The following is a 27421-nucleotide window of genomic DNA, read 5'->3' as shown; positions in this document are numbered from 1 at the left end:
CGGGAGCCTGGGGCGCAGGATGGCCGTGCCTTCTAGAGGGAATGTTTTCACAGGCCGGGGAAAGTGAAGAGGCAGTGCAGGCAGACAGCATTCCCTGGCAGACTCCGCGAGGCCCTACGAATTGGGCACCGCCCCTGTCCCCAAGGACGCTGTACTAGGAATCAGTGGGAGAGAGGCTCTGCGCGGCCGGCGACGTGATGCCGGGGCAGCTCAGGGAGGGCCCGTGGGGACAGCTTCAGGCTCCCGGGGCGGTTTCCAGCAGGAGCACTGTGCCTGGGGTTGGTTGAGGGGTGGCAGCTCTGGAGTGGGGGGAGGGCGGCGCCAGTGAGGGGGGGCCCAGGCAGAGGGCAGAGCCAGCCATGGAGGGAGATGTGCCACGAGGCCTTGGCCTGGGATTTGAGGGGAAGGGATGTTGGAGCTGGCGGGGGAGGCCGAGGAGAGAGGGTCGGGGCGGGAGGGCGGGACAAGGGGGCTGGCGGGGGTCCCGTGTGCGGGGTTGAGCCTGAGCAGCCCAGGAGGAGGTGTGAGGAGGCCGGGGGGGGGTGCTCCCAGGAGCCCCTCCTCCAGGCATGGGCCGAGAGAGCAGCTGAATCAGGATGCGGAGCAGCCTGCCAGGCTTCGGGGAGTCTGAGGGCCTCGCTCTGGGGAGCCCCGGAGTGTCCAGAAGCCGACCCTCCGCAGCGGGGTGACGGCCGGGGTGACTTTCCCGATGCGCGTGCAGATGCCGGCCTGAGGCTGGGAAGCTCCTCCTCAGCTGCGGGTGCGACTGCCCGGCCCTAGGGAAATCGGAATGGCCCCCAGGACTGAGAAGAAGAATCCAAAGATAAAGCCACTTCCTCCTCTCTGCCCCTCGAGGAAGCTGCGAGCCAGGCGGCAGCCCTGCCCCTCACCCCTGGACTGAGTTCAGCCCCAGCCGCCCTGTGGTGGTGGGACATGGGGACACAGGGGGCCGGGCATTGGGGTGCGACCTCAGCCCGTGAGGACGTGGGCCTGTGAGGGCCAAGCAGCCAGGTGGCAGCACCCCCGTGGCCCGGGGATGCCAATGGAGCACGTTGTTCTGAAGGGTCGTGCGGACCCTGAGACACCAAAGCCCTCGTTAACCCCTCAGCTCGGAGACCCCCGCAGACCCACCTGGCCGTCTGGACTAGCTGGGTGGGGAGTGGGGCAGAATTCTAGTTTTTCGTTGTCAGTCTGGATGCCAAATCCCAGCTTCACCCTTTTCCAAGCTGTGCCCTCGGGCACATGCCTTAATGCCTCTGACTCTGCTCCCCGCTGCTAAATGGGGAGGCCAAATGCCACCCCACACAGCTCTGCCTTTGGGCCTTTGTGGCCATGCCAGCTCCGCCTGCGTGACCTTCCTGCTTCCACCCGGCCCTGCAGCCCTTTCCCGTCTGCTTCCCCTCTCCTCTCCTCTGAGCTTCTGGAGCCCTCAGTTTGTCCTGTGCAAGTTATGCAGCGTCTGCTGGGCTTTTCTGGCTGGTGAGCTTCACTGCGGTCATCAGAAAGAGCTGTGGGCCTGCTGGACCGTGCGGCCTTCCAGCGAGCCTGCGTGGCGCGCCTGTGGGGAGGGGAGGGTCCGGGGGCCTCGGGGTCATGCGGGGGCCCCTGTGCTCCCCACTGCCTCGCCCTGCAGCCCCTGTACTTGTTCCTTCATCATTCTGTGCTGATGAGCCGCCACTGCGTGCCAGGCACTGTGCTTAGTGCTCTGGATACAAAGACAAACACCCCCAGTTGTCAGGCAGCCAACAGGAGCTCCTCCCCACGCCCCTTCCCACCGCAACGCACACGTCACACATTCTGCACCCCAGTCACAGGTGTTGCTTGCAGAACTCGGCACCTTCTTGGTTTTTCACACCTCTGTGCTTTACAGCTTTGCAACTTCTGGTCCTCACCTAGGATATGCTTGTCCCTATCACTTACCTCAGCTGATACCTACTTGGCCTGCAAGACCCCATTTTGTCATTGCCTCAACCGGGAAGCTTTCTACAATGCCCCCAGGCTGGGTGAGATGCCCCCCGCTGCCCCTGTGCTCCCACTTAGCCTTGTATACTGTAGTCCTCTGTCTGCCTGCCCCTCCCCCCCACACACCCCATGAGCCCCAAAGCCAGGCACTGGGGCTCATTCATCTCCGTCTCCCCAGCTCCGAGGACCAGGCACATTGGAGGTGCTCTGGGAGTACTGACTGGACGTGCAAGTCTCCCGGATCTGAGCCTCTGTGTGCACTGGGGGAAGGGTGGCCAGCACCAGTGGCCTGTCCACTTTACTCCTCCTGGATCATTCTCCTCTGGGCTCAGGAAAAATGGGCCCTTTCTCATGTCATGTGTCCTTAACAGGTTTTTCTTTCCAAGGATAAATCCACCAAAACAGGAGGAACCCAGAGAGGGGCTAGGTTTTAGGATGGAGAGCACTTCTGGGTTTAAAGACCAGAGGGAGAAGCCGTTTCATGCTGAGTTCCCAGCAATTTGGTATCTGCTGCACAGTCTATTCAGTGAACAAGCATCTCCTGAATATTTGGGGAAACGTCTTTGAGGAGCTTAAATCTCCTTCATCATTGGGTCAGCAGCATGCGGGGGCTTGTTGTCCTACAGCATGGCTGCAGGAGGCTGCCCCCCAAGGCGGAATGGGGGAGCTGAGACCAGCTAGCAGATGGGCGTGAGAGCACCCCGAGGACGGAGTGGCGAGGGGCTGAGTTCTGTTGAGCTGTCATCTGTGGAACCAGCCAGTTTGCAGGGCATGAGCTCAGGAAGGACTCTGGAGAGGCAGGAGGGCTTCCTGCAGGAGGAGGGACGTGGGATGGACTTCGAAGGATGCTGGTGATAGTAACTCCCTGATGTTTATTGAACGCTCTCTATGGGCCAGACACTGGGCCAAGCAAATAAATGTAGCCTATCATGACCACCACAAGTCAAATGCTGCCACTGTCCCCACTTTTACAGAAAAGAAAACCAAGGGACAGAATGTAACTAACTTGCCTAAGGTTGCAGCTGTGCGAGTTCCTAGCTCAGGCTCCTTGGTGAGGGGTTCCAGGTGAGGCGCCAGCCCCAAGCTGGGCGGGAAGCAGCCAGTGTGTAGGACCACAAGGACACAGGCTGGGGCAGGGACCAGCACAGTGGAGAGGGGTCCAGACAGGGGTGCTGAACTAGGAGGTCTCAGAACCCCTTGGTGTTCCCACGATGCTGGACAGCTGCTTGATCCCTCAGCTTTCTCCCTGGTCCTCAGGGCAGGAGCACCTGGCAGTACCAGACCTGTGCCCTATTTGGCAGACTTTGTCCCAGTTGGGATGGGGGGGCATGTCTGTTCCCAGTGACTAGTATTTACCCTGGGTGCCCCTTGGGCCCTGACCTGCTCAGCTGCTTCTCCCACAGGGGCAGCAGTCTGGCCTTGGAGGCCTCCCTGACTCTGACACCACCTCCCTGGCTAACTGCTGACCTCTTCCCAGCACTTCTGGATCTGCTGCCTCTGGCCTGGCCCGACTCTGCACCCACCCACCACTCTGCCCACCACGAGAGGATGCCTAGCATGACGCACTGGCCATGGGCTCTGGAGCCACACTGTTGTGGTTTTAGATCCTGGCACTGCTGCTTTCTAGCTGGCTGACCTTAGAAAAGTTATTTTACTTCTTTGTGTCTCAATTTCTTCAATTGTAAAATGGGGACGAAGTTATACCTCATAGGGTTGTTACGACAATTAAATGAGTTAATTTGGTAAAATCTTCCAACAGCATCAGACACATCGCCTATGTTAATTAAGTACTCCTATTATTTTTAACATGATCACCCTTGTGATTATTATAGCAGGTCATTTCTGGGACTCATAGTGCTGGGTTGTAGATGGCTAAGCTCCAGGCTCTGTCAGGAGGTACTCACACACTAGCAAGTAAGACACTAGTGTTAACAGTTGTGATATAAGGAAGCATGTGGTACTTGGGGTTCATGAGTAAGGTCAAGGGCCTGGCTTACTTCAAGCATTGGCCTTTGGATCTCAGGACTCCTGTCTGATATTTCTGCCCTGCTGTCAGCAGTCCAGGTGTGATCCTGGCAGAGGAGCTTGGATTTGATGGGGTAGAAAAGCAGGGGCTGATGTATTACCCAGAAGACTTGGGTAACAGAGTTCTCCAGAGATAGCCAGGCAGGCTCCCCGCAAAGGTCCTGAGCCCCTCCCATGGAACAGGATGGCCAGTAGGTGGGATGTTTTGGAGGGAACCTAAAGAGTAGTGGGTTCGATCTGGGATGGCAAACAAGTTTCCTCTCTGGACCAGTCACCTGGTTCTGGCTGCCAAGGGTGCTGCGTTGAAAAGGGTTTTAAGACTGAGCAGGAAAGAGGACCACGATGGACTGCGGTGTCTGCCATGGCTCTGGGAAAGTGGGGGAGGCACCCATGCCACATACCATCCAGACCTGATGATGTTTAAGGTCCTGTACAGCATAAAATAACACACGGTTGGATTGGTGGTTAAATCTTAATGATCAAGTGAGCTGAATGCACTGGCTTCCCGGAGGGGTTGAGTGATGCAGTGACAGTGCTGGGCTGGGATTAGCAAAGGTGGGAGACAAAGGGCAGAGCAAAGTCTTAGGGAGGGGAGAGTGGAGCCTTAGGAATGCCAAGTGGCCTAGACCCCTGGCGGGGCTGCACGCCATTTTTGCACAGCCTGCAAATCAGCAGCCCTGGGGAAGCTGCCCATTTCTGGGAATTGTGCAGAAGGGAAGGGCAGCTCCTGGAATGCAGAGCCATTTCCTCCACATGGGTTGGGTCACCCCCCAATGTATCCTCATCCCCCTGCACTGGGCACACCCAGACGTCACAGAGATGAGATTAGCTTCCCAGGGCTGATTCAGCTCAATGTGAATGAAAGTCCATTCACTCTCCCAAGAGCTGCATTAATAATGAATGTGTCCCCCTCTTCCAGCTTCATTTACCAGACAACTTGTAGTTTGACAGATGGGGTTAGGGGAGGTCTTTAAAATAATTAGTATGGAAATAGAGAAGCGAAAAGCAGTGAAAACTAAACCTTCAATTAAGTTGGTAGCATCTTTGGGAGAGGCTCTGGGATGACCACTGCCACAGCTCCTATAGTCAGAGAAGATGAAGAGTGCCCTATGGGTTATGAGTCACAAAGACAGTCAAAGAAAAGTCCTGTGATGTTGCAAAACTAATGACCGAAAGAATTCTAGGCAGTGCAACACCGGTTCCAAGCCTGACCTTCGGTGTCTGATCATTCCCCTGCCGATGGCCACTAAATAGTGGCGGTTGTTACTGCTATGTAGCCTCTCCTGGGCACCTTTTCTTCTGGCTAGGACTATGACACCGCTTTGGAAGTGGTGCTGGGGGGATGGGGAGCACGGAGAGGCCAGGAAGCCCGTGAGCCCCTTGACAGTGTCTGCAGCCAAAGCCATTTCTTTTACCATGTGCCCACTTAGAAAAATGGGCAGTGTTCTGGGCTATTCTTTTGGGAAACAAGCTCTGTAGAAGCCCTAGAAACTGAACTTGGGGAGAAGGAGGCAGATTTGGTAAGAGATAATAACCACTGGGCACTGCTGTTTTGGGGGGTGCTGGGGCCCACTGCTGTCCTAGGATTTGTTACTGTGTCGAGTCCTCCAGCAGCACTATGCGTTCAGGTTCTCTCAGGGCCATGGGTGGGGCAAGCAGGGGTCCAGATCACTAGGCTCTACCACATTGGAGGGAGCCCAGGGGCCCAGCTGCTTTGCACATCAGTGCAAATATGCCCTCACTGGGGGGTCCTCCAGGTTTTTTTCCCCCCACTGGGACTGTAATTATACATTCTTGAGGGTCCTGTTCTGTTTTATAGATGGGGAAACTGAGGCTCCCTGAAGTTTAAGAAACTCGCTCCACATCACACAGGGAGTCCGTATCAGAGACACAAGTGGAACTCAAGCTGCCGGGCTGAAGAGTCCAAGGCTATGACTGACGCTCCATCCCAAGCTGCCCCCCTGAGAACAGAGGGGGCTTTGCACAAGGCTTCCCAGGAGGTCTCAGGAACCCCCTCCAAGCACACTTTGAAAATTGCTGGGTGAAAAGGTTATTCTGGGGTCATGGGTCCACCCAGCGCCCCCTTCCCCACTTCCTAGGGGCACGAGCCTACGCCTGTCAGAAGGGAGGGTGTCACGCCCTGCTTATTGGGCCAGTATGGAGTAGTCAGTCAGCGAATACACCCTGAGGTTCCCACGTGTTGGGCCCTGCCTGGCCCTGTGAGAGGTCAAGAGAATGAGGACACGTGGCTGTTGTCCTCTTGGAGCTCCCCAGTTGCTGGGAAGACGAAATCTGCCATTCAGGAAACAACTTCAAACCAAGCAGGCTGGTGCTAATCGTGGGGAGAGAAAGGGAGCAAAAGACAGCCACCAAAAAAGCTTATTTCTCAGCTGAAAGATGCCTAAAGTTTTCGTATACACGTCATTAAAATCGTCGAGGCAGTGATACTGCCTTTTAGAAAGAAGTTTCCAGTATGAGCCGGGGTTTGGGTTGCTCGTGCACTGGGAAGGGCTCTGGGAGGGGTGGTTGCCATGGGAACCAGCGCTCAGCCGCCTCCTCCGCCCAGGGGCTGCGGTTCCAAAAGTTGGTTTCTGAGTGGAGCGGGCTGCCTGGAACCTCAGAGCCATTTCCCATGGAAACAATGTTCTAAATGATGGGTGACGTTGCCACACGAGCCTATTTAATCCGACTGCAAGGGAGCTGAGGTGGCAGCGGGGCTTCTGATGGGGGCGGGGGAGGAGGCTGGGAACCGCGGAGCCTCAGAGTGGAGGGAGGGAGGGAGCCTGTGGGTCCGCCTCTTCTGGGAACAAAGTAAACAAAGCGAGAGAACAAACATTTGAGCACCTTCTTTAAGCTGGGCTCGTCTCATACATTTTAATTTCCCGCTTAGAGCAATCCTGCAAAGGATGATTCTCTAACCAACTCCATCTTTCAAGTAAAAAATCTGAGGCTGTGAAAGGTTAACTCGCCCAAGGTCGCTCAGCTGGTGGGTGGGAGAGTATCAGGCACGGAAAATTGGTGGCAAGACTTCAAAGGGAGCCCCGGGCCCACCTTATTCCACCCTCCCACCTCGAAGGGGCCATCTGTGACCCCCAAATGGTGAAGAACCAGCGGTCTAGAATGATCTCCAAGGTGCTGTCTAGTTGAATAGACTGGAGAGGAGAGGGATGTCGTAAATGAAACCAGTTTGCTCCTTAAGCACCGACCAACTTTTTATCCTGTGGTGACTTTCGTCATAGCCTCTGGTGACTTGAAAAATTCTTTCTCCACACCACGTGAGATCAGCCGATTTTGTAGGAGTGTGGTGCACGCCCCTTGGCATTTTGACTGCCCTCCCTGTTTACAAAGACATATTTTAGTCAGGGATTATTTCGGGGGAGGTTGAAGACTGGAAAAACATGTGCATCAAGAGAAGATCTGCCCGAGAGCCCTTGTAGATGGAGGGGTTTTCTGGACTCATGGTCCCGACTTTGTAAACCTGGGCTCACACTTGCTTCCAGGAAGGGTCTTATCTGTGCGATCGGTCTGACTTGGGAGAAGGAGGGAGACAGTCCCAAGGCCTGGGCGGGAGAGCTGCCCCCGAGCCCTCTGCGTGGGGAGGCCAGTGCTGTGGCTGGTGGGTTGTCTGACGGTTGTTCAGAAAGGCCATTGTTGGGCCCCCAGTTCCTCTAGCTGACGTCTGTCCTTGCTTATTCGGTGCCGGGCCTTGGTGATCCAGGGAGGGACGAGATGCATCCCCGCCCTGTTGTGCACAGTTAAGTACAGAAGACTTCAAGTGTGGTGGTGGCCTCTGCACCAGGAACTGCAGGGCACGGGGTCGAAGGGGGTGCCTCCCGGGAGGCGATTCCTGGGCCTGGGCCTGACCTGTGAAGAGGTGTGCACTCTCCCCAGGGCCCCAGTAGGAGGTGGGGTGGGCAGAGGGCTCCATGGGACCACAGGGCACACTGGGGAACACAGAGTTGCTTGGGAGAGAGTAGTGTGAGAGGCTGCAGCATGGGTCCCACTGGAGAGGTCAGCGATGGCAGCCAGTGACTGCCTCGAATGTCCAGTGAAGGGGCAAGGACTTGACCCATCAGCCATGGGAAACACTAAAGGGTTTCTCCCCACGAGGGACCCAGTCCAATGTTTGTGTTAACCATGCATTCTAACCCTGTTCCATTGAGTCTGAGGTGGGAGGGAACCCCAAATGGGCCCCCCGTGGTCTCTCAGGGCCCAACTCCTGAGTGCAGGGCACTGTGAAAGGAAATCGGCCCTCTTCTGACCGTTTCCTGCCAGCTGCCTTGCTTGGCAAGCAGAGGGCGATTTTTTTCAAGTCCCCAGGTGATTCTGCTGTGGGTGGTCTGAGCACCGCCTCACAGGTTGGTCCTCTACAATATTTACTAGTGTATTTCTTATCTTGTTTTACTTTGAGAAGAAAATCAAGGGAAACGATTTTTCTTCCCGATACCTTCCCACCCACTTAGTATTTTTTTATTCACGTTGCTGCCAGCGAGAAGGGAAGGGAGCTTTCATTTTTATTTATTTTAATTTTTTTTATTGAGGTATAGTTGATTTACAATATTATATTAGCTTCATGTGTACAACGTAGTGATTCAAATTTTTTATCGATTATACTCCATTTAAAATTATTATAAAATATTGCCTATATTCCCTGTGCTATACATCATATCCTTGGAGCTTGTTTATTTTATACATAGTAGTTTATATCTTCTTGGAAGGGAGCTTTAAAAACAGCCTCTTTCATAGGCAGACACGTTCACGCTGGCTTAGTGTCACCATCCTCCCCAGGCTAGGACAGCGGTTAAGGAAGAGCAGCAAGGAGCTGACATCAAGCTCCCCTGACCCAAGAGACAAAGAAGAGAGGGAGCTGGCCCATACCCTCCTCCCCTCATTTTTGTCTCCCTCCCCTCCCCTCCCCTCTGGCTCCTTTGGACAACCAGCTCTGTCACGTGGGAGAGCTCACTGTGTTGAAGGCTCAGCTTAACCCCACTGTCATCCCCACCTAGGGGGGATGGGGGAACCAGATGCTGGGGCTCAGCTGGCGCCTGGTCCTTCTATCCTGCACCAAAGGACTTTTAAATCCCCACTCGAAGGAGAGGAAATCACACATTTTCAGGTGGCCCGAACATTTTATTTGGTGGGAACATTTTAATACCGTTCAGCTTTTCTGATACACAAATAGAACACATGCTTGTTGTAGAAAATTGAAAATCTGAGAAAGTGTCCCAAAGTCTCCTGGAGAGACAGCTACGTGCCGATCCTCTCTATGCCTAGAACCACCCTAGACATGTAGATTCGTAGATGGTAGCTTCATGGAAGTGTAATCATATGTACTTGCTGATTTGCAGCCTGGCTTTTTTTTTTTTCATGTATATTATAAACCTTTTCTAGGCTAGGGAATATAGTCCTTCTGAATGGCCGTATAGTATTGCATTGTATGGATAAACTTTTCTTTAACTCGCCCGCCAGTATTTAATTTATTTCCATTTTTACCCCTGTTCTTAACATCTTTGTACACTTGTCTGATTACCTCCTTAGACTACACTCTCACGTGTGGTATAGCTTTGAGAGAGGATATGTCCGTTTTAAATTCTGATGTATTTATGCAAGTGTATTCTCAGTCCAGTTTGGACAGATTTACATTCTCACTCACAATGTATGAAAGCACCTACTTCCCCGCCACTGCAGGGAAACCCTAAATGTCAACATCAAGCTTCAGTAACTGCAAAAGATTATGCAATGACTCTCACCTATAGCCTCATGCAAATCAGCATGGCCACATAACCTACATTTGTGTCTAACGTCCTTTCTGTTGAAATCTAGAATGGAGGACTCTTTTAGAGCTAAGAACTCTTAGCTGAAAACCCAGCCCTTTAATCTATTAGGTAAGGAAACTATGGCTCAGTCAGTGGCCTTCCCGAGCAGCAATGATTGCACACAGGACACACAGTTTGTTGTCCCCCGGCATGCTGCCCGCCCCCCTACCCTTCTATGAGCCCTGAAGCTACCCAGGAATGGCCCTACCAGAGGTGGTTTGTGTTTTTCCCTAGTTAGCAGCTTAGGTCCCTGGCAACACCCTCAAATTGTTCTTTAGGTGACTGTCCTCCCTCATCCCCCACCAGTGTTTAGCCTTATATATAAGGCTAAACCTCCTCCTTCTGGAAACTCTGGGCTTCCATCACTGTGACAGATCCTGGTTTCCCTCCTATTTTTCTGAGTGCTCCTTCCATGCTCCCTGCCCGCCTCTCCTCCTTGGTACTTTGTGATGCAGTTTCCAAAGGTCACTCTTCACTTCTCTGCCATCACCTCTACACAGTCAGTCCTTATCTGTTCAGGCTCAATTGCTCTTTAGGATCCTGGTCCCATATTTCCAGCCCCTGCCTAGTCAGCTTAGCTCAACGTTTCTCAGCCTTGGCACTATGGACATTTTAGGATGGTTAATTATGTGTTCTGGGGGTGTTTTCCTGGGCATTATAGGATCTTTAGCAGCATCCCTGGCCTCTGCTGACTAGATGCCGGTAGCACCCACTTGGTTTTGGCAACCCAAAATATTTCCAGACATTGCAAATATCCCTGGGGGACAAAATTGCCCCTGGTTGAGAACCACTGCCTTAACTGGACTCAACGTCATCAAAATAAAACTTATCCCTGATCCTTCTCTTCTTCCTCCCCAACTGAAAGAGGGGTTGACCAGATGTCACGAGAGTCTAACACGACTTTCTGCATGATAGAGGGCAAGGAGATCAGAGAACAGAGCCAGGATCACAGAATTCTGAGAGTTGGAAGGGGCTCAGAGACGCTGAGCTCAGCTGTGCTAAGCTGTTGTGACCCTCTTTTCCTTTAAGCTCAGACAGCCTCCCATTCTTCTCAGCACCACAGTCCAATGACCAGAGTTGATGTGAAAGGCGAACCTCCTTGCCCCCCCTGCTCAGACTAACGCCCACGTGTTTAACTGTACAGGACTAGGGCGGAATTTGATGGTGGAAAAACTTCGTTGACATGGCCTTTGGCTGGTTAAAGGCCGTGTAGCATTATATCCCCAAGACGGGGCCTGGCACATAGTTGACGTTCAGTAAATGGTTGAATAAATCATTTTAACAGTTATTGTCTCTGGGTGAGGGACCTGGGGTAGCACTTTTCTCTTGCATGTCTTCATTTTCAAAACTTTCTACAGCTGGGAGTATTTGTTACTCTGTAAGAAAGGAGGAAACCCCGTGAATATTTTCCCCTGAGTCAGAGAAGAAGAAGCCCCCTGTCTCATTCCACATATCTTGCCTCCCCAGGTCTGACCTACCAGCAACATGGCGACCAGTGCCGTCCCCAGCGACAACCTCCCCACGTACAAGCTGGTGGTGGTGGGAGACGGGGGTGTGGGCAAGAGCGCCCTCACCATCCAGTTTTTCCAGAAGATCTTTGTGCCTGACTATGACCCCACCATCGAAGACTCCTACCTGAAGCATACAGAGATTGACAACCAGTGGGCCATCTTGGATGGTGAGACTCGATGGCAGCCCTGCCTGTGGGTGGGGTGTTAATGCGGGGGTCAGGGAAAGTCGATAGGCTTCAGCAGGGCATGCCAGTTTCTTCTATGTTGCCATTATGGGATGGTTGGTATAAGGCTGTGTATGTTTTCCAGGGTGAATTCTGAGCAACTTTGTGGAAACCAGAATGTGTATTCAACAAAGAGGCAAGGCTAGAATCAAGCCAACTCAGTGATGTCATGTTTGTTATTTCTCTCTCATCAGAAGCTCTGATTAACATTTATAGATGTCTCTAGTTAATTAAAAAGGGGGAAATCAGTTTTTTCTCTTAATAAACATAGTTTATTTGATAATTGTCCCTGGGGCGGGGTGGGGAATCTTGCGTCTGGCATTGTGTTTCTAGTTTAGTCTAAGTTGGTCTGGAGTAGCAGTTCTCAAAGTGTGGTAGCCAGGCCAGCTGCAGGGGCACCAGCAGGAAACTTAATCAGAAATGAAAACCCTCAAGCCCTACCAGTTCAGAAATTCTGAGGGTGGGGCCCAGCACCCTGTGTTTTAACAAGCCCTTCAGGCGATGAAGTTAGAGAACCACTGTTCTAGATTCTTACTAATTCTTACTTTATACCGTCTGAGTCTCGAAACAAAGAGCCATTAATGATAGAATGTCATTCTAGGAGGGGAGCTTTGAAAACCCCTGGGATACAAGTCCTCTATCAGACATGTGATTTGCAAATGTTTTTTCCTAGTTTTTGGCTTGTTTTTTATTCTCTTAACAGTGTCTTTCAAAGATGAGAGTTTTTAATTTTGATGAAGTTCAGTTTGTTCTTTTAGGTGACTCTCCACCCCGCTTCTGGTGTTGTGTCTGAGAAATCTTTGCCTAACCCAAAGTCACAAAGGTTTTCTCCTATGTTTTCTTTTAGAAGTTTAATGGTTTTAGGTTATACATTTAGGTTTATGATCTACCCTGAATTAATTTTTGTATATGGTATGAGGTATGGGACAAAGTTCATCTTTTTGGTACATGGATATGCAGTTGTCCCAGCACTATTTGTTGAAAAGATTGTCCTTTCCCCACTGAATTGCCTTTTTTGTACCTTTGATGAAAATTGATTGTCCATATATTCTGTTTGATCTATTGTCTGTCTTAACACCAATAGCACACTGTCTTGGTACCTGTAGCTTTATAATAAGTCTTGAAATCAGTTACTGTTAAATCTCCAACTTCATTCTTTTTCAAAGTTGTTTTGGCTAGCCTAGGTCCTTTGCATTTCCGTATGAATTTTAGAATCAGTTAAATTCTAAAATTCTAGATTTTGATTGAGATTGTGTTGATTCATATTCGTATGGATGAATATGAGGAGAATTGACATCCTAACAATGTTGAGCCTTCCAACCCATGAACACAGTATCTCTCTCCATTTATTTAATTCTTCTTTAATTCTTTAATTCACTTATCAATTGTTTTGTAGTTTTGAGTGCATAGGCCTTTTACATATTTTGTCAGATTTATACCTACCTCTGTATTATAAATGATACTGTTTTTTTAATTTCAGTTTTCAATTGTTTATTGCTAGTATATAGAAATACAATAGAATTTTATAAATTGTAACTTACAGCCTTGCTAATTACTTATTAGTGCTAGTGGCTTTTTTGTAGATTCTATTGGGTTTTCTGCAGAGATGATCATGTCTGTGAGTAAAGATAGTTTTACTTCTTCCTTTCCAATCTAGATGACTTCTATTTCTTTTTCTTGCCTTATTTCATTGACTTAAAGACATACTTGTCTTGTTCTTGATCTTCAGGAGAAAGCTTTCAGTCTTTCAGCATTAAGCATAATGTTAGCTGTAGGTTTTTTATAGATGCCCTTTATCACGTCAAAGAAGTTGCTTTCTATTCCTAGTTTGCTGAGAGTTTTTATCAGGAATGAATGTTGGATATTGTCAAATGCTTTTTCTGTGTCTATTGAGGTAATCATATGGGTTTTTCTTTTTTAGTCTTTAATATGGTAAATTACATTGATTAATTTTTCTAATGTTAAACCAAGATTGTATTCCTGGGATAAACCCCACTTGGTCATGATATATTATCTTTTTATATATTGTTGGCTTTGATTTGTTAAAAGTTTTTTAGAATTGTTGCATCTATGTTCTTTTTTTTAAATAAATTTATTTTATTTATTTTATTTTTGGCCGCGTTGGGTCCTTGTTGCTGCACACAGGCTTTCCCTAGTTGTGGCGAGCAGGGGCTACTCTTCGCTGCGGTGCACAGGCCTCTCACTGCGGTGGCCTCTCTTTGTCTCGGAGCACAGGCTCCAGGCGTGCGGGCCTCAGCAGTTGTGGCACGTGGGTTCAGTAGCTGCGGCTCGCGGGCTCTAGAGCACAGGCTCAGCAGTTGTGGCGCACGGGCTTAGTTGCTCCGTGGCATGTGGGATCCTCCTGGACCAGGGCTCAAACCCGTGTCCTCTGCATTGGCAGGCCCACTCCCAACCACTGCACTGCCAGTGAAGCCCCATCTGTGTTCTTGAGAGATGTTGGTCTGTAGTTTTATTGTAATGTCTGAGTAATTCTGGCTTTATAGAATGACTTGGGAAGTATTCTCTCTTTTTCAATTTTCTGGAAGAATTTGAATGACATTGGTATTACTTCTTCCTTAAATGTTTAGTAGAATTCACCTATGAAGACATCTGGGCTTGGAGTTTTCTTAGTGGGAAGGTTTTTAACTGCAAATTCAATTTCTTTAATAGATATAGGGCTATTCAGGTTATCTATTTCTTCTCCAGTGAGCTTTTGTAGTTTGTGCCTTTCAGAAACTTGATCGGTTCATCAGAGTTATCAAATTTATTGGCATCAAGTTCATAATATTCTCTTATTATCCTTTTATATTCTGTAGGATTTGTAGTGATGTTACCTCTCTCATTTTTGATATTGGTAATTTGTGTCTTCTCTTTTTTCCTAATCAGGCTGGCTAGAGATTTATCAATGTCGTTGATTTTCACAAAGAACCAGTCCATTGATTTTTCCCATTTAATTCTATTGATTTCCATTCCTATGTTTATTGTTTCCTTTTGCCTTCCTACTTTGGATTTACTCTAATTCCTACTCTAATTTTTCTAACATCTTAAAGGGGAAGCTGATGTCATTGATTTGAACATTTCTTCTTTAATAAGATATTCATTTTGGTGCTATAAATTCCCCCTAACTACTCATTTAGCTGTATCCGACAAATTTTAATATGTTGTGTTTTCATTTTCATTAGGTTAAAAATACTTTCTAAGTTCCCTTTTGATATCTTCTTTGACCCTTAGGTTACTTAGAAGTGTATTATTTAGTTGCAACTATTTAGGAATTTTCCAGAGATCTTTCTGTCATCAATTGCTATTTTAATTTCATTGTGTCAGAAAACATACAGTATATTATTTGAATTCTTTAAAACTTATTGAGGCTTGTTTTATGACTCAGGGTATGGTGTATCTTGGTAAATATTCCATGTGCATGTGAAAAGAATGTGTATTCCACTATGTTGGGTGGGGTGTTCTATGAATGTCAACCAGATCAAGCTGGTAGTGTTCTCTAAGTCTTCTGTATCCTTACTGATCTTCTGTCTACTTGTTCTGTCAATTATTGAGAGAGGGGTGTTGAATTTCACAGTTTAATTGTGGACTTGCCTATTTTTTTCCTTTTAGTTCGATCAGTTTCTGCTGCATGTATTTTGACGCTCTGTTGTTAAGTGCATAAATGTTTAGGATGGATCATCCTCTTGATGAATTGACCTTTTTATTATTATAAAATGACATTCTTTATCCCTGGGTTTCAACACTGTGGCCTAGAAGCTCTCTCAGGGCAGTAAGCTGGGAAGCTGAACGTTCATAGGTGCCTTTCCCTGTTTTTTGTTTGTTTGTTTGTTTTGGCCTCGGCTTGCAGGATCTCAGTTCCCCAACCAGGGATTGAACCTAGGCCACAGCAGTGAAAGCCCAGAATCCTAACCACTAGGCCACCAGGGAACTCCCATGCCTTCCCCTCTTTTGTATCCCATCTCTCAGGGGTCACCATCCTTTGTTGCCTGATGTCCAGTGTCTTGAAATCCAGTTTCATATATTTTGTCTGTTTTTTGGTTGTTTAGGTGAGAAGGTAAATCTGGTCCCCAGTACTCCATCTTGGCCAGAACCAGAACCAAATCATCACTCTAAAAAAATAGAACAACTTTGTGTATATACTAAAAAAAACACTGACTTGTACACTTTAAAAGGGCAAATATTATGGTGTTTGAATTTGATTTAATTAATTTTAAAAAGCATCCCTTAGGGTTTGTCTGCCGCCCTGGAACTTGGAACCGTTCCACCAGGTGCCAAGCACATTCTCACCTCGGGGATTTGTGTCTGGTGTTCTCTCTGCCCAGCACTTTCTTCCTGCAGAAATACAGTCTCCTTCATTTAGCTCTCCGTTCAAGTGTCCCTTTGTCTGAGAGGGCTTCCCCACACTAGTACCCACCCCACCCCTGTCACTTCTGTCCCCTTGCCCAACTGTTTTTCTTTATTCTACCTTTTACTGTTGAACATATATTTATATGTGTTCAATATATTTATTTGTTTGAGTTTTTGTCACTCCCCACTAAAAAGTAAATTTATGAGAGCAGGGACTTTATTTTATTTACTGCTACATTCTCAACATCTAGAATACTGCTTGGCTCGTAGTAGGTCCTCAGTAAAAGTCTGTGGATGAGTGAACGAATGAGTCCTGAGCGATATATGTGCAATCATAGGTTTGATGTGCTAGGTATATTATTTGCCAACTGACATCAAAATAAATATATATAACCATTAAAATTAAAAACATTTATGCACTTTCTAAAATCATCTCATGCCTCACCCATTTGAATATATACCACTCTTTGGGATATACTGAGTTAAAGAAATGTAAACAGTTTCTTTACTGCAGGGCTTGAAAGAACTTTCAATATACAAACATATGTTATGAGTATATTGGAAGAATATATTGTCCTTAAGGTTTCCCAAAGGACCGTTTTTTTGCACATCATTCTGGGCTAGTTCCACAGAAAACATTCTGAAAAGCATTGCATAATGCATGTAAGAGAGTAATGTCATGCCTGGTTCAATAAATATTATTTCTATCTACTGCCATATTAACTTCTCTAACTTTTTTTTTTAAATGATGGAGATATTTTTTTAATGTTTATTTATTTATTTATTATTTATTTGGCTGCACCGGCTCCTTAGCACATGGCTCCTGAGTTGCTGCAGGTGGGCTCCTTAGTTGCAGCTCACGGGTTTCTTAGTTGTGGCATGCAGGCTCCTTAGTTGTAGCATGCAAACTCTTAGTTGTGGCATGCATGTGGGATCTAGTTCCCTGACCAGGGATTGAACCCGGGCCCCCTGCGTTGGGAGCACGGAGTCTTAACCACTGAGCCACCAGGCAAGTCCCTCTAACATTTTTTAAAAGTAACTTTGGATATTAGATTACCCAAAGTTGCTTCTAGAAAAAAAATTTTTTTTTCCTCAAGAGTGGTTTTAGGAAGATTTGGGGATAACATTTATAGCAGTGGAGGAAGCATGGCCACAGCATTACTTTATAAACATGAATTTGCAGAGCTTGTGTTCTGAAGCTCCTGGGCTCCCCTTAGGTGCTACGCCTCTGATCCTGCCCCCAGAATCAGGCCTGATTTAGGGCATTGCCCACCCAGGCCTGCCTCAGGAGTAGATACTTGATTCCCAGATTAGCACACTTCTCTACTCAATTAGGTCTTGTTTTAAGAAAAGAAAGGCTTAAAGCATTACAGCTAAATACTAATTAGTCTGGCATTTAAAAGGATGTTTCACATTTGGGGAACTTTAATCAAAGGCTGGTTGTATTTAGGCTTGGGTGTAACTCTGACCCCTACTGGGGCTGAACTCTTCTGGGGTTGTTGGCTGCCCTGGGATGGACGGGACTATCCCTGACATCCTGCTTCCCTGGAGCCCACAGCATCCTGAGGGAGGTGCTAAGCCTGGGATGCCTGCCAAGCACTCTGAACTCTGGGGTTTCTCTTCTTCCAAATTCAGAAAGAGCAAAACATGGCAGCTTGATAATGATGATGAACAGGAGGAGACAATAATGATATCTGTTGGGCAGTTACTGTGTGGAAGGCCCATGCTATGTACTTTTCATCCTTACAAACACTATTGTGGTAGCTACTTTTGTTATCACTATAAAAATAAAGCACGGAGGGAGTCACACAGCCAGCAATGGTTTCAACTTCCCTTTGTCTCCTATACTCTCCATCAGTGTGGCTGAGTGGGAAAACCTCTCCCACCTCACACAGTTGGTCCCTGTGCCTCTGGGAATGGAGTTGAAATCCCAGGGAGAAGGGGGCGTGGCCTGGATTATCAGGGTCGGCAGACACACGCACCTGCCCTTCCAGCTCCTTGCCCAAGGTCTTCAGAGGACCAGGGGCTCCAGTTCTGATCTGAATCTCAGAGCAGAGATGCTCAAGCTTGCTCAGGGGGCCTTCTCTGTGGTTTCCACACTGAAGAGTCTCACAGTCTTCCCACTTACAAACCTATTTCTTGTTGTCTTTCAAGGGGTCTCATTGCCCTGGTGCTCGCAGAATCTACAGGAGATGGCTGACCTCAGGGGCCAGCAGCCAGGCTCCCCAGTGTCTGTGGGGCCCCCCAACTTTGGAGCAAGCCTGCTCTGTGTTCTTTCCCACAAGGGTTCGGGACCTTTGTCTCACCTTCCAGTGTTAAGGACCCAACTCTGGGGGCATCGCCTCCTCATCATCGGGGTCCCACCTCTGTGCTGTGGGGCTGCATCGGCTCCCCCTCTCCCTCTTCGGGGGTCTGTGACTTTGGACCCCCGTCACCCTGTCTGTCAGCTGTATGACTCCCCGTACCCCAGGTCTCCGGCTTCATGAATCAGGAAGACCCGAGCCTTAGTCAAAGTCCTGGAGTTTTGTGTTTGTTTTTGTTTCTGTTTTTATTGTGGTAAAATATACGTAACGTAAAACTGACCATCTTCAGCATGTTTAAGTGGACAGTTCTGTGGCATTCAGTACATTCATATCGTTCTGCAACCATCACCCCCATCCATCTTCAGAACACTTTCATTTCCTCCAGCTGAAACCCTGTACCTGCCAAACAACAGCTCCTATTCCCCATCATCCCTAGCCCCCGGCAACCCCCATTCTACTTTCTGTCTCTATGGTTTTGACTACTCTAGGGACCTCGTACGAGTGGAATCATACAATATCCGTCTGTGACTGGCTTATTTCACTTACCACATGGTTCACCCATGTTATAACATGTGCCAGAATTCCCTTCCTTTTTAAGACTGAATAATATTCCATTTTATGCATCTACCACATTTTGTTGAGCCTTTCATCCGGCAATGGACATTTGCATTTTGGCCATCGTGAACAATGCCGCTGTGCACGTGGGCGTACAAATATCTGCTCCAGTCCCTGCTTTCACTTCTTTTGTCTTGGAGTGCTTGCCTGCCTGTTCTTCCTGTCTGTTTGGAGCTGGAAGCTCCTGAGCGCTGTGGTGTCAGCCCCCTTTACTTTACACCTGAGGAAACTGCAGTGCAGATGGAGAAGTGACTTGCCGGGGTCAGACCTCTCTAGAGGCAGAGCCGGGCCTAGGACCTCCTCACTCTGCCAAGTACGTCCCATCCTGTCAGCCTGCCTCCCCCTCTGGCCCAAGCCTCAGGCCTGCAGGGTAGGATGTTGACCAAATCTTCTGCCCACGTAACAATCTGGGCCTTCCACCCACATGGCTGCCAGCCCCGCCCTCTGCCCAGCCAGCCTCTGGAAGCTGGCATCTTTCTTCCATCGTCAGAGGACAGTGGCCTCCAGACACCCCTTCCCACCTAGGGGCTCTTGGGCCCCGCTCTGCAGCCACTCTGTCCCCGGCAAGGGCTCAGTCTCTGCAAAGAGCGAAAACCCTGGATCCCCTCCTGCACCCTCAGAAGCTGGGACGTTTCCACCCTGGCTTCTGCCCAAACCGCAGACACAAGTGCTGTTGTCTTCACGGAGGGGCCCGGACCTGGCTTTTCCCCGAACACTTGAATCCACATTCTTTCTGGGAAGGTGGGGGGAGGAGGACGTGGGTAGGGCAGCAAGAGGACAGGAACACTTACTGAGAGTTTTTTCTGAGCTGGGGGCTTTGCATGGTGGGCTCTATGCTCAGCAGCCCTTAGGCCAGCTTCAGAGTAGACCCCTCCTTGTGGCCCCCACTAAGAGGGGGGTATGGGCAGAGCTGGCCGTCCTTCCACCCATCCTCCCCTTTCCCTGCCCACAGTGTTGTGGTAAGGATTTCCCTCTTTCTTTTCCTTTCTGAGGGAGCATGGCCGCTGGCCTGAGATTATGCAACTCAGCCCCGCAGGCCTCTCTGCCTGACCCTTTATCTCACCTCCATCAGCCATCACTGCTTGAATGCTTCCAGTGACGCAAAGCTCACTGATCTCCAAGGTGCCTGGGGCAGTGCTTGCTGGTAGAAAGCCCTTCCTTACCTTGAAGGCTGGTCACTGTTGCGCCTTCTGCCCTCAGCAGTGTTAGCAGCTACTGCTGGACAGGTGCGGGAGCAGGAGGTCTGGGTTCCCAGGGCGAGGGCTCTTGGGGACACAGGGTAGCAGCGGTGGCAGCAATTTTCCGATGGTACCAAAGTATTTTACCATTTTACCCACTGGTGCAGTAGCACTGGTGTGTACTGGCCGAAGAGCAGCTGTGCTCACCTGTAAAGTGAAGACACTAATCTCAATTTAGCAGGATTGCTGCAAGGATGAAATAAAGCAATCCCCGTGAAGCACTTAGCACAGGGTCTGGCCAGTACGCAGCAGTACTACTGTACCAGTGGGTAAAATGGTGAAATACTTTGGTACCATCAGAAAATTGCTGCCACCGCTGCCACCCTGTGTCCCCAAGAGCCCTCCCCCTGGGAACCCAGACCTCCTGCTCCCACACCTGTCCAGCAGCCGTGATTGGTCGGTCAGGGCCCTGCAGGGGAAGGAACTAAGACTCAGAGAGGTGAAATAACAAGTCCAAGGTCACACAGCTAATTAGCACCCCATTCCCTCTGACCCTGAAGCCAAGGATATCTTGCTCTATGCTCATCTTAGCCCCACTAGCCAGCCTGGGAGCTGAGGGACCGGCCATCAGCCAGTGACCTAGAGTCGGTTCGGCAGGGCTGAGTGATGAAGGTCTGAGTGCAGCGTGCACCCCTCCCCCTTCAAAGTCACAGCACAGCCTGGGGGTCATTCCAAGCTTGTCAGCACCCCAAACCCCAAGTTTTCCTCTTACCTTGCTGACAATCAGGTCCTAGACTCCTGCAGTGAATTTTGGGTTTTGCCCTGATTTCAGAACTTCGAGTTAATCCCTGTTAGAAGTCACGCGACGAGTCTGTGCTAAGCGCACCAGCCCGGTCAGTAGATCTGAGATCTCACCTGTCTGCCCTTGTGTTGGGTGATGCTGCCAGCTCCAGGCCGCGGCGCAGCCGCTGACAGCCTGTTGTCACCAGGCCCCAGGTCCGAGTGACTGGGGGCTCCTCTTTCCCTTGGGCACAGACAGCCTCTGGACCAAGACCACCTGCCCTCATCGGTGGGGTCTGTGCCCAAATGGGAGAGAGCCTCATAGTTGCTGACTCCCTAACTATCCCTTAGGGAGTTTGGGATTGACATGTACATGCTGCTATATTTAAAATGGATAACCAACAAGGACCTACGGTAGAGCACAGGGAACTCTGCTCAATATCATGTAACAACCTAAAGGGGAAAAGAATTTGAAAAAGAACAGATACATGTATATGTATAACTGAATCACTTTGCTGGACACCTGAAACTCACACAACAGTGTTAATCAACTATACTCCAATATAAAATAAAAAGTTAAAAAAAAAAAAGAAACATCACAGATTGTATGCTCCTTCAGGAGAGAGACTTTGCCCACCATTGTATCTCTGGTGCCAGCAGCGCCTATTAGGTGCTTAGTTATTGTTTGTTGAGTGAGGGAGGGAATGCAGCACCTTGTGAAGCTCGGCACATAGAAAGCCTCGGTAATGCTTTTGTTGCTAGGGCTGTTCTAATATGATTTATATTCAGAGAGTGGCTTGGTGCTTTCAAGAATAGGTCCTATCGCATGTGCAGATGAGGGGTCACTGACCCATCTGCCTGCATCTGGGGAGGTCCAGAGTGAGGCTTAAGCCCCTGACTTGGAGCTTCCACCTTTCCCCTCCAGTGTTGTGTGGATCGGTCCCCGAGACTTATGCATGTGGGACTGTTCACTAGTTCATTCTAGAAATACTTCTGGGTGCCTGTTGCTCTCTTTGGGGTGCTTTGCATGCAGCAGTTGGCAAAGCCAGGGCCCTGCTCTCATGAAGCTTCTGGTAGAATGGGGGAGACAGGACATAAACAAATATGTACTGTGTCAGGTGGTGATGAATGCTGTGAAGGAGAATGAGGCAAAGTAGAAGGGAATAGACAGTGAGGAAGGGGTTGCTGTCTTATCTGTGCCCATTAGGGAAGGCCTTCCTGATGAGGTGGTGTTGGAACAGAGACCTGAAGGGAAAAGCTGTGCCTGTACCTGGGGGGAGAGAATCTTGTACAGAGAATCAGGTGCAAAGGCCCTGAGGCAGGGATGTGTTTGGGGAAAGCTAGGAGGCTAGAGTGCAGAGGAAGTGAGAGAGAAGCTAATAGGAGACTTCAGGGAGATAGCCAGGGGGCAGTGATCTTCTAGGGCCTTGTAGGGAAATAAGCCACTGGAGGGTTTTGAGCAGAGGATGGGCATGGTCTGACTGATGTTTAAAAGGCTCACTCTGGCCATGGTGTGGACAATAGACCAGAGAGGAACCAGGGCAGAACTAGGGAGACCAGTTAAGAGGCTCCTGATGGTAGACTAGGGCATCGATAAAGGAGGTGGTGAGAAGGAGTTAGAGTCTGGATGTATTTTAAGGAGGAAATGACAGAATTTGTTGATGGAGTATGTGGGATGGGGTAGGAGTACGGAGGGAAGAGCCTTTGACCTGGACAACTGGTAGAGTAGAGTTAAGTTTATCAAGATTAGGAAGGCTGATAAATCAACTATACTTGAATAAAATAAATTTTTAAAAAAGGTTAGAAAGACTGGTTAAAGCAAGTTTGAGGGAAAAATTAAGAGTCTAATTTTGGATGTGTTAAACCTGAGATGCCTTTCACACATACAAATAAAAGTCAAACCAGCACCTGGGGTCTGAGTCTGGAGTAAGGGGAGGTGTGCAGGCTGGAGATGGAAACTTGGGAGTTGCCACATAAAGCCATGAGACAGGAGACCTCTGAGAAAGTGAACGTGTTTAGAGACGGGGTCCCAGGACTGAGCGCAGGGACCCACTGATGCTCAGAGTGATTAGGGTCAGAGAAGAAGCAAGATAGAGTGACACACCAAGGCCAAGTGCAGAAGGCTCTTCAAAAAGGAGGGAACCATCAAGTGCATCAGATGCTGGCGAGTGACCCAGTGGGATGAGGACCACGAAGTGTCGCTGGATGTAGTGACACGGAGGTCATGGTGACTTGACAAGCTCAGCTTTGATAGAGTGGCCTGATTACGGTGGGTTCAAGAGAGAGTGGAGGAGAGGAAGGGCAGGCAGTAAAAACAGATCAGTCAAGGAGTGTGGCTGTAAAGAGGACTAGAGAAATGGACAGCAGCTGGGAGGTGTGAGGTCAAGGGGAGGGGTTTTTTATTTTTAATCTTTTCGGCTTTATCTTTGTTCATTTTTTTTAAGGTGAAAGAAATTATACCATGTTTACATACTGATGGAAATGAACCAATAGGGAAATGGATGATGCAGGAGGGGGAGGGGACAAAATAGTAGCAATGTCCTTCCATGGGTGACGGGGGACAGGATCCAGTGGGCAGCTGGAGGGATGGTCTTGGTCAGGAGTAGGCCGGGGCATCCACCGCAGAGAGGGGAAGGTGGAGCATGCATTTCAGAGAAGGGAGGTGGGTTTTTTCCTTCAAAATTTAGATATAATCCACATGTAAAATCCCCCCCTTTTAAAGTGTACAGTTCAGTGGCTGATAGTGTATACACAAAGGTGTGCAATCGCAAACCGCTGATAGATTTCACAGATCAGCAAGCACTGGAATCACCACTGTCTCATCCTCAACCTTTTCATCACCCTCCAGAAAACTCACACCCATTATCCGTCATTCCCCCCACCCTCCCCTCCCCCCAGCCCCCAAGCCACTCATCTCCTTTCTGTCTTTATGGATTTGCCTATTCTGGACATCTCACGTATGTGGAATTATATAACATGTGACCTTTGTGTCTGGCTTCTGTCCCCTAGCACAGTGCTTTCAAGGTTCATCCATGTTGTAGCGTGTCTCAGAATTTCATTCCTTATTACGTGTGAATAATATTCTAGTACAGTTGATCCTCGAACAACGTGGTGGTTAGGGGTACCGACCTCCCTCGCAGTTGAAAATCTGCGTATAACTTTTGACTCCCCTGAAACTTAACTACTAATAGCCTGCTACTGATCAAAGCCTTTACCAATAACATAAACTGTCGATTAGCATGTATTTTATATGTTATATATATTATATACTGTATTTTTACAATAAAGTAAGCTAAAGAAAATGTTATTAAGCAAATCATAAGGAAGAGAAAATACATTTACAGTACTGTACTGTATTTATCGATACCATAAGTTTATGTCATCTGTTTATATCTGTCTGTCGGTACCTACATCACTTTTGTCTTATAGGATACAAAGCACTGTAGATATTATATGTGTTACTAACACTAAACATCAAAAATGAAAGGATAATATGAAAAAAGTTTATATTTATACACAGGTATAATGATTCATGCATTGATAACAAAGAAGCAGCGACATGAGCACGTCATGGTAGCCTAGTGTAACCAATACAATTGTTTTCCAGTAGCCTAGCTTTTACACTAATGAATGAATCGTTATAAAGTTTTTACAGCATACAGTATTACAGTCATATTCATAATGCAGTACTGGAAACACATTTTTTTAGAAACCACTTACTTGTGATGATAGACTGATATGCAGTCTCTCTAATTACAAGCTGAGGAGGGGAAGAGACATACTGTGCAGTTATGTAATTCTTTGAAAGCAAAGTTATAAAACAATAAGAAAACTAACAGATTAGTAATTTTAAATACCACTCACCTTATGCCTAATGTAAGGATAGGCTATCCACTTCAATACAAGTCTTGCACACGATGTTCTACACATATATTTTTGTATATTTATTGAAAAGAATCCCCATATAAATGGTATAAATAGACCTGCTCAGTTCAAACCCATGCTGTTCAAGGGTCAGCTGTATATGGAGGGACGACATTTTGTTTATCCATTCATCAGCTGATGGACGCTTGGGTTGTTTCCACTTTGGGGCTATGATGAATAATGCTGCTGTGGGCGTTGGTGTGCCAGTTTTTGTGCGGACGTGTGTCTTCAGTTCTCTTGGGTACACCCCTGGGAGCGGAATTGCTGGGTCGTGTGGTAACTCTGTTTAACATTTTGAGGAACTGCCAAACTGTCTTCTAAAGTGGCTGTATCATTTTACTTTCCTCACCTGCAGCGTATGAGGCTTCTGCTGTCTCCAGGGCGGGTCGGTTTGGAAACTTGTGGAGTTTAGCTCCTGATGATCTGTTTCTGATCCTCAGCTGGGGGTGGAGGCTTGAGGAGAGAGGAAGCGGTGGGAAATGGTGGCCTGGGAATGGAGGGACTGGTTGGGGATGTGTTTAGATTTACTGGGTGTTCTAAGGGTGCCCTGAGAGCTGCTCTAAGGGAACCAGGCCAGCTCAGCCGAGCTCTCTCCTCTTGGCTCCACGTGGCTGCCCAGGGGCAGGTGTGGAGTAGGTGAACGGTTTGGGGTGACCAGGTGGGGGTGGGGGGAGGAGGCATAGCCTCCAGGCCTTTGTCTTCCATCCCCACAAACCTCAGGTGTTCCGGCCTCACCCCTCCTTTTAGGCCTGCCCCTCTTCACAGGCCTTGGGGACACTGCTGCCAGCTCCTCACTCGGGGCCTGGCAGAGCCAGGCCAGGACCCAGACACGCTTGGGTTCAGATCATGCCTCTGCTGCTCATCAGCAGTAGGAAGCTGAGCAGGTCCCAGCCCTGCCCTGCCTCAGTTACTCCCCTTGTGAAACTCCCCCCCTCCCCACAGTGGTTGTGAGGTGGAAATGAGGTCTCAGGCCAGTGCTTCGCCTCCCTGTTCCTCTCCATGGCCAGGCCCCTCCTAGGCCCCCATCTGTCTCTGGGATGCTCCTGGGTCCCTGGTTACACAGGTGAGCCTCGCTGCTGCTCTTTCCCCTCTTTCTTCTCTCCCCTCCCTGAGAGCGACATGGAGGCGGGGTGCAGGGAGGTCCAGGCTCCTCTAAGAATCCCACAAAGCCATGGATCCCCTCCCCGAAAGGGTGTGCACCCACACATGCAATGTGCCCACCAAGTCCGTGAGTCTGTGGGCCTCATGGGAACGTCTCCCAAGACCTCCCCCACTTTACCCCACTCCCGCAGCTGCAGCGGTGTGGTCATGAGAACAAGTGTCCCCTGGGGCCGGTGGCCAGCACTTTTCCCCTGGGGTCAGCCAGTCAAGGTTGGGGCCACTGCCAGAGGGAATCTTCCCCCATCGCCAGGGAGCCAGCTGGCGCCTGCCACGGGATTTTAGCTCCCTCCCCTTAGAGCAGCCTGGCTCCCACACTGGGCCAGCACTTCGGAGAAGGAGAAAGCGGCCCTTTTTCTGGGAACAGTGCCTGGTCGATGCATCCAGCCCTCTGCCCGGCACCCAGCCTACCCCATACACACCCTCTCCCAGAAAGAGGAGGTTTCATCACTATTGATCCTCAACTAGGTGGCATTTCTTAATGGGAGTCTTTTCTTAGGAAGAGCACAGGCTTCGCTGCCTGACTGCCCTGTAAAATGGACACATCCCTCCTGCCTTGCCCAGTGGGCCCGTGCATGAGAGGGGTATAGAAAACACCACACACGGTCCTTGGAGGCATATTATCTCCAGAAATTGTCGTCTGTGTTGCTTCATATTCCAGAACCCTTACTTCACCCTGAAGGGTGAGTTATAGGACTTTAAAAGTCTGTTTTTAGTGGTTTCCCTTACAGCTGGCATGGGCTGTTCGAACACAATAACTGCATTTCCTGTAGCGTGCGTGCGATTTGTCCAGTCATTCTGTAAATATTTTTTGAGCCCTTCATTGGGTGCTGAGGCTTTTGGGGGACCCAGGGAAATGAAAGCCAGACTCCCACGCTCTGGGGCTCCACCACCTGGTGGGGAGCTGAGCCCGGCCTAGAGGCACAGTCTGGGAGGAACCAGAGCCACACACACCAGCAAGGGTTCAAAGACAGAGGTCGGAGATCGGAGGCCGGCGGGGCCCTCAGGAGAGGAGGAGGGCTGTAGCCCTTCTGGAGGGCAGCTGGGGGAGCCCCGAGAGGGCATTCTGGTTGGAGTCATGGCTGGGCAAAGGCCTGGAGCCGAGACACGGCCCAGCCAGATCCACACGCTCTGGTTGACGCAAACAGCCTGGATGAGCTGAGGCAGCTGGGCCTTGGGGAGTTGGAGCACCCTGCTCCCCAGCGTGTGGCCTTGAGCAGATCCCTTTAACTCCCTGGGCCTCAGTTTTCTCATCTGTGCAAGGGGGACAGTAATACCTTCTTTCCAGGGCCATGAAAAGGACTGCAAGGACGTGTGTGTATAAAGCCCCAGCACGGCGCTTGCTGCCAGTCGGAACAGTGAGTGGGACTACGCTTAGCCAAAGAGCTTGGACTGTACCCTGAGCCAATGTCAGAGCCACCAGACCCCTTGCCAGGGTGTGCCTCCCTCTGGGAGCCCTGGAGGAGGAGGAGGAAGGAGAGGGAGAGACCTAGGGAGGGGGAAGGGGGGAGGGTTCAGCAGGGACCCAAGCAGGTCCTCCATGCTGGCTGCCCGCCTGCCTGGGGCCCCATCCCCGCC

At 49.3% G+C, this 27421-nt stretch overlaps 1 protein-coding gene across 3 annotated transcripts in view; it reads left to right on the top strand.

Moving 5' to 3' along the window:
- MRAS (muscle RAS oncogene homolog) overlaps window positions 1-27421 on the top strand; it is a 57449-nt gene that overhangs the window by 12529 nt on the left and 17499 nt on the right. For all 3 annotated transcript variants that reach the window (XM_061194608.1, XM_061194609.1, XM_061194610.1), the window contains exon 2: window positions 11271-11481. In XM_061194608.1, coding sequence (XP_061050591.1) covers window positions 11289-11481 — 193 coding nt within the window. In that variant the 5' untranslated portion in view covers window positions 11271-11288. The remainder of the gene's footprint in view (window positions 1-11270; window positions 11482-27421) is intronic.

The sequence above is a fragment of the Eubalaena glacialis genome, chromosome 6 (assembly GCF_028564815.1).
Source record: "Eubalaena glacialis isolate mEubGla1 chromosome 6, mEubGla1.1.hap2.+ XY, whole genome shotgun sequence".
Taxonomy (NCBI): Eukaryota; Metazoa; Chordata; class Mammalia; order Artiodactyla; family Balaenidae; genus Eubalaena; species Eubalaena glacialis.
The sequence above is the reverse complement of the archived record's forward strand: the minus strand, read 5'-3'. Positions and strand labels throughout refer to the sequence as shown.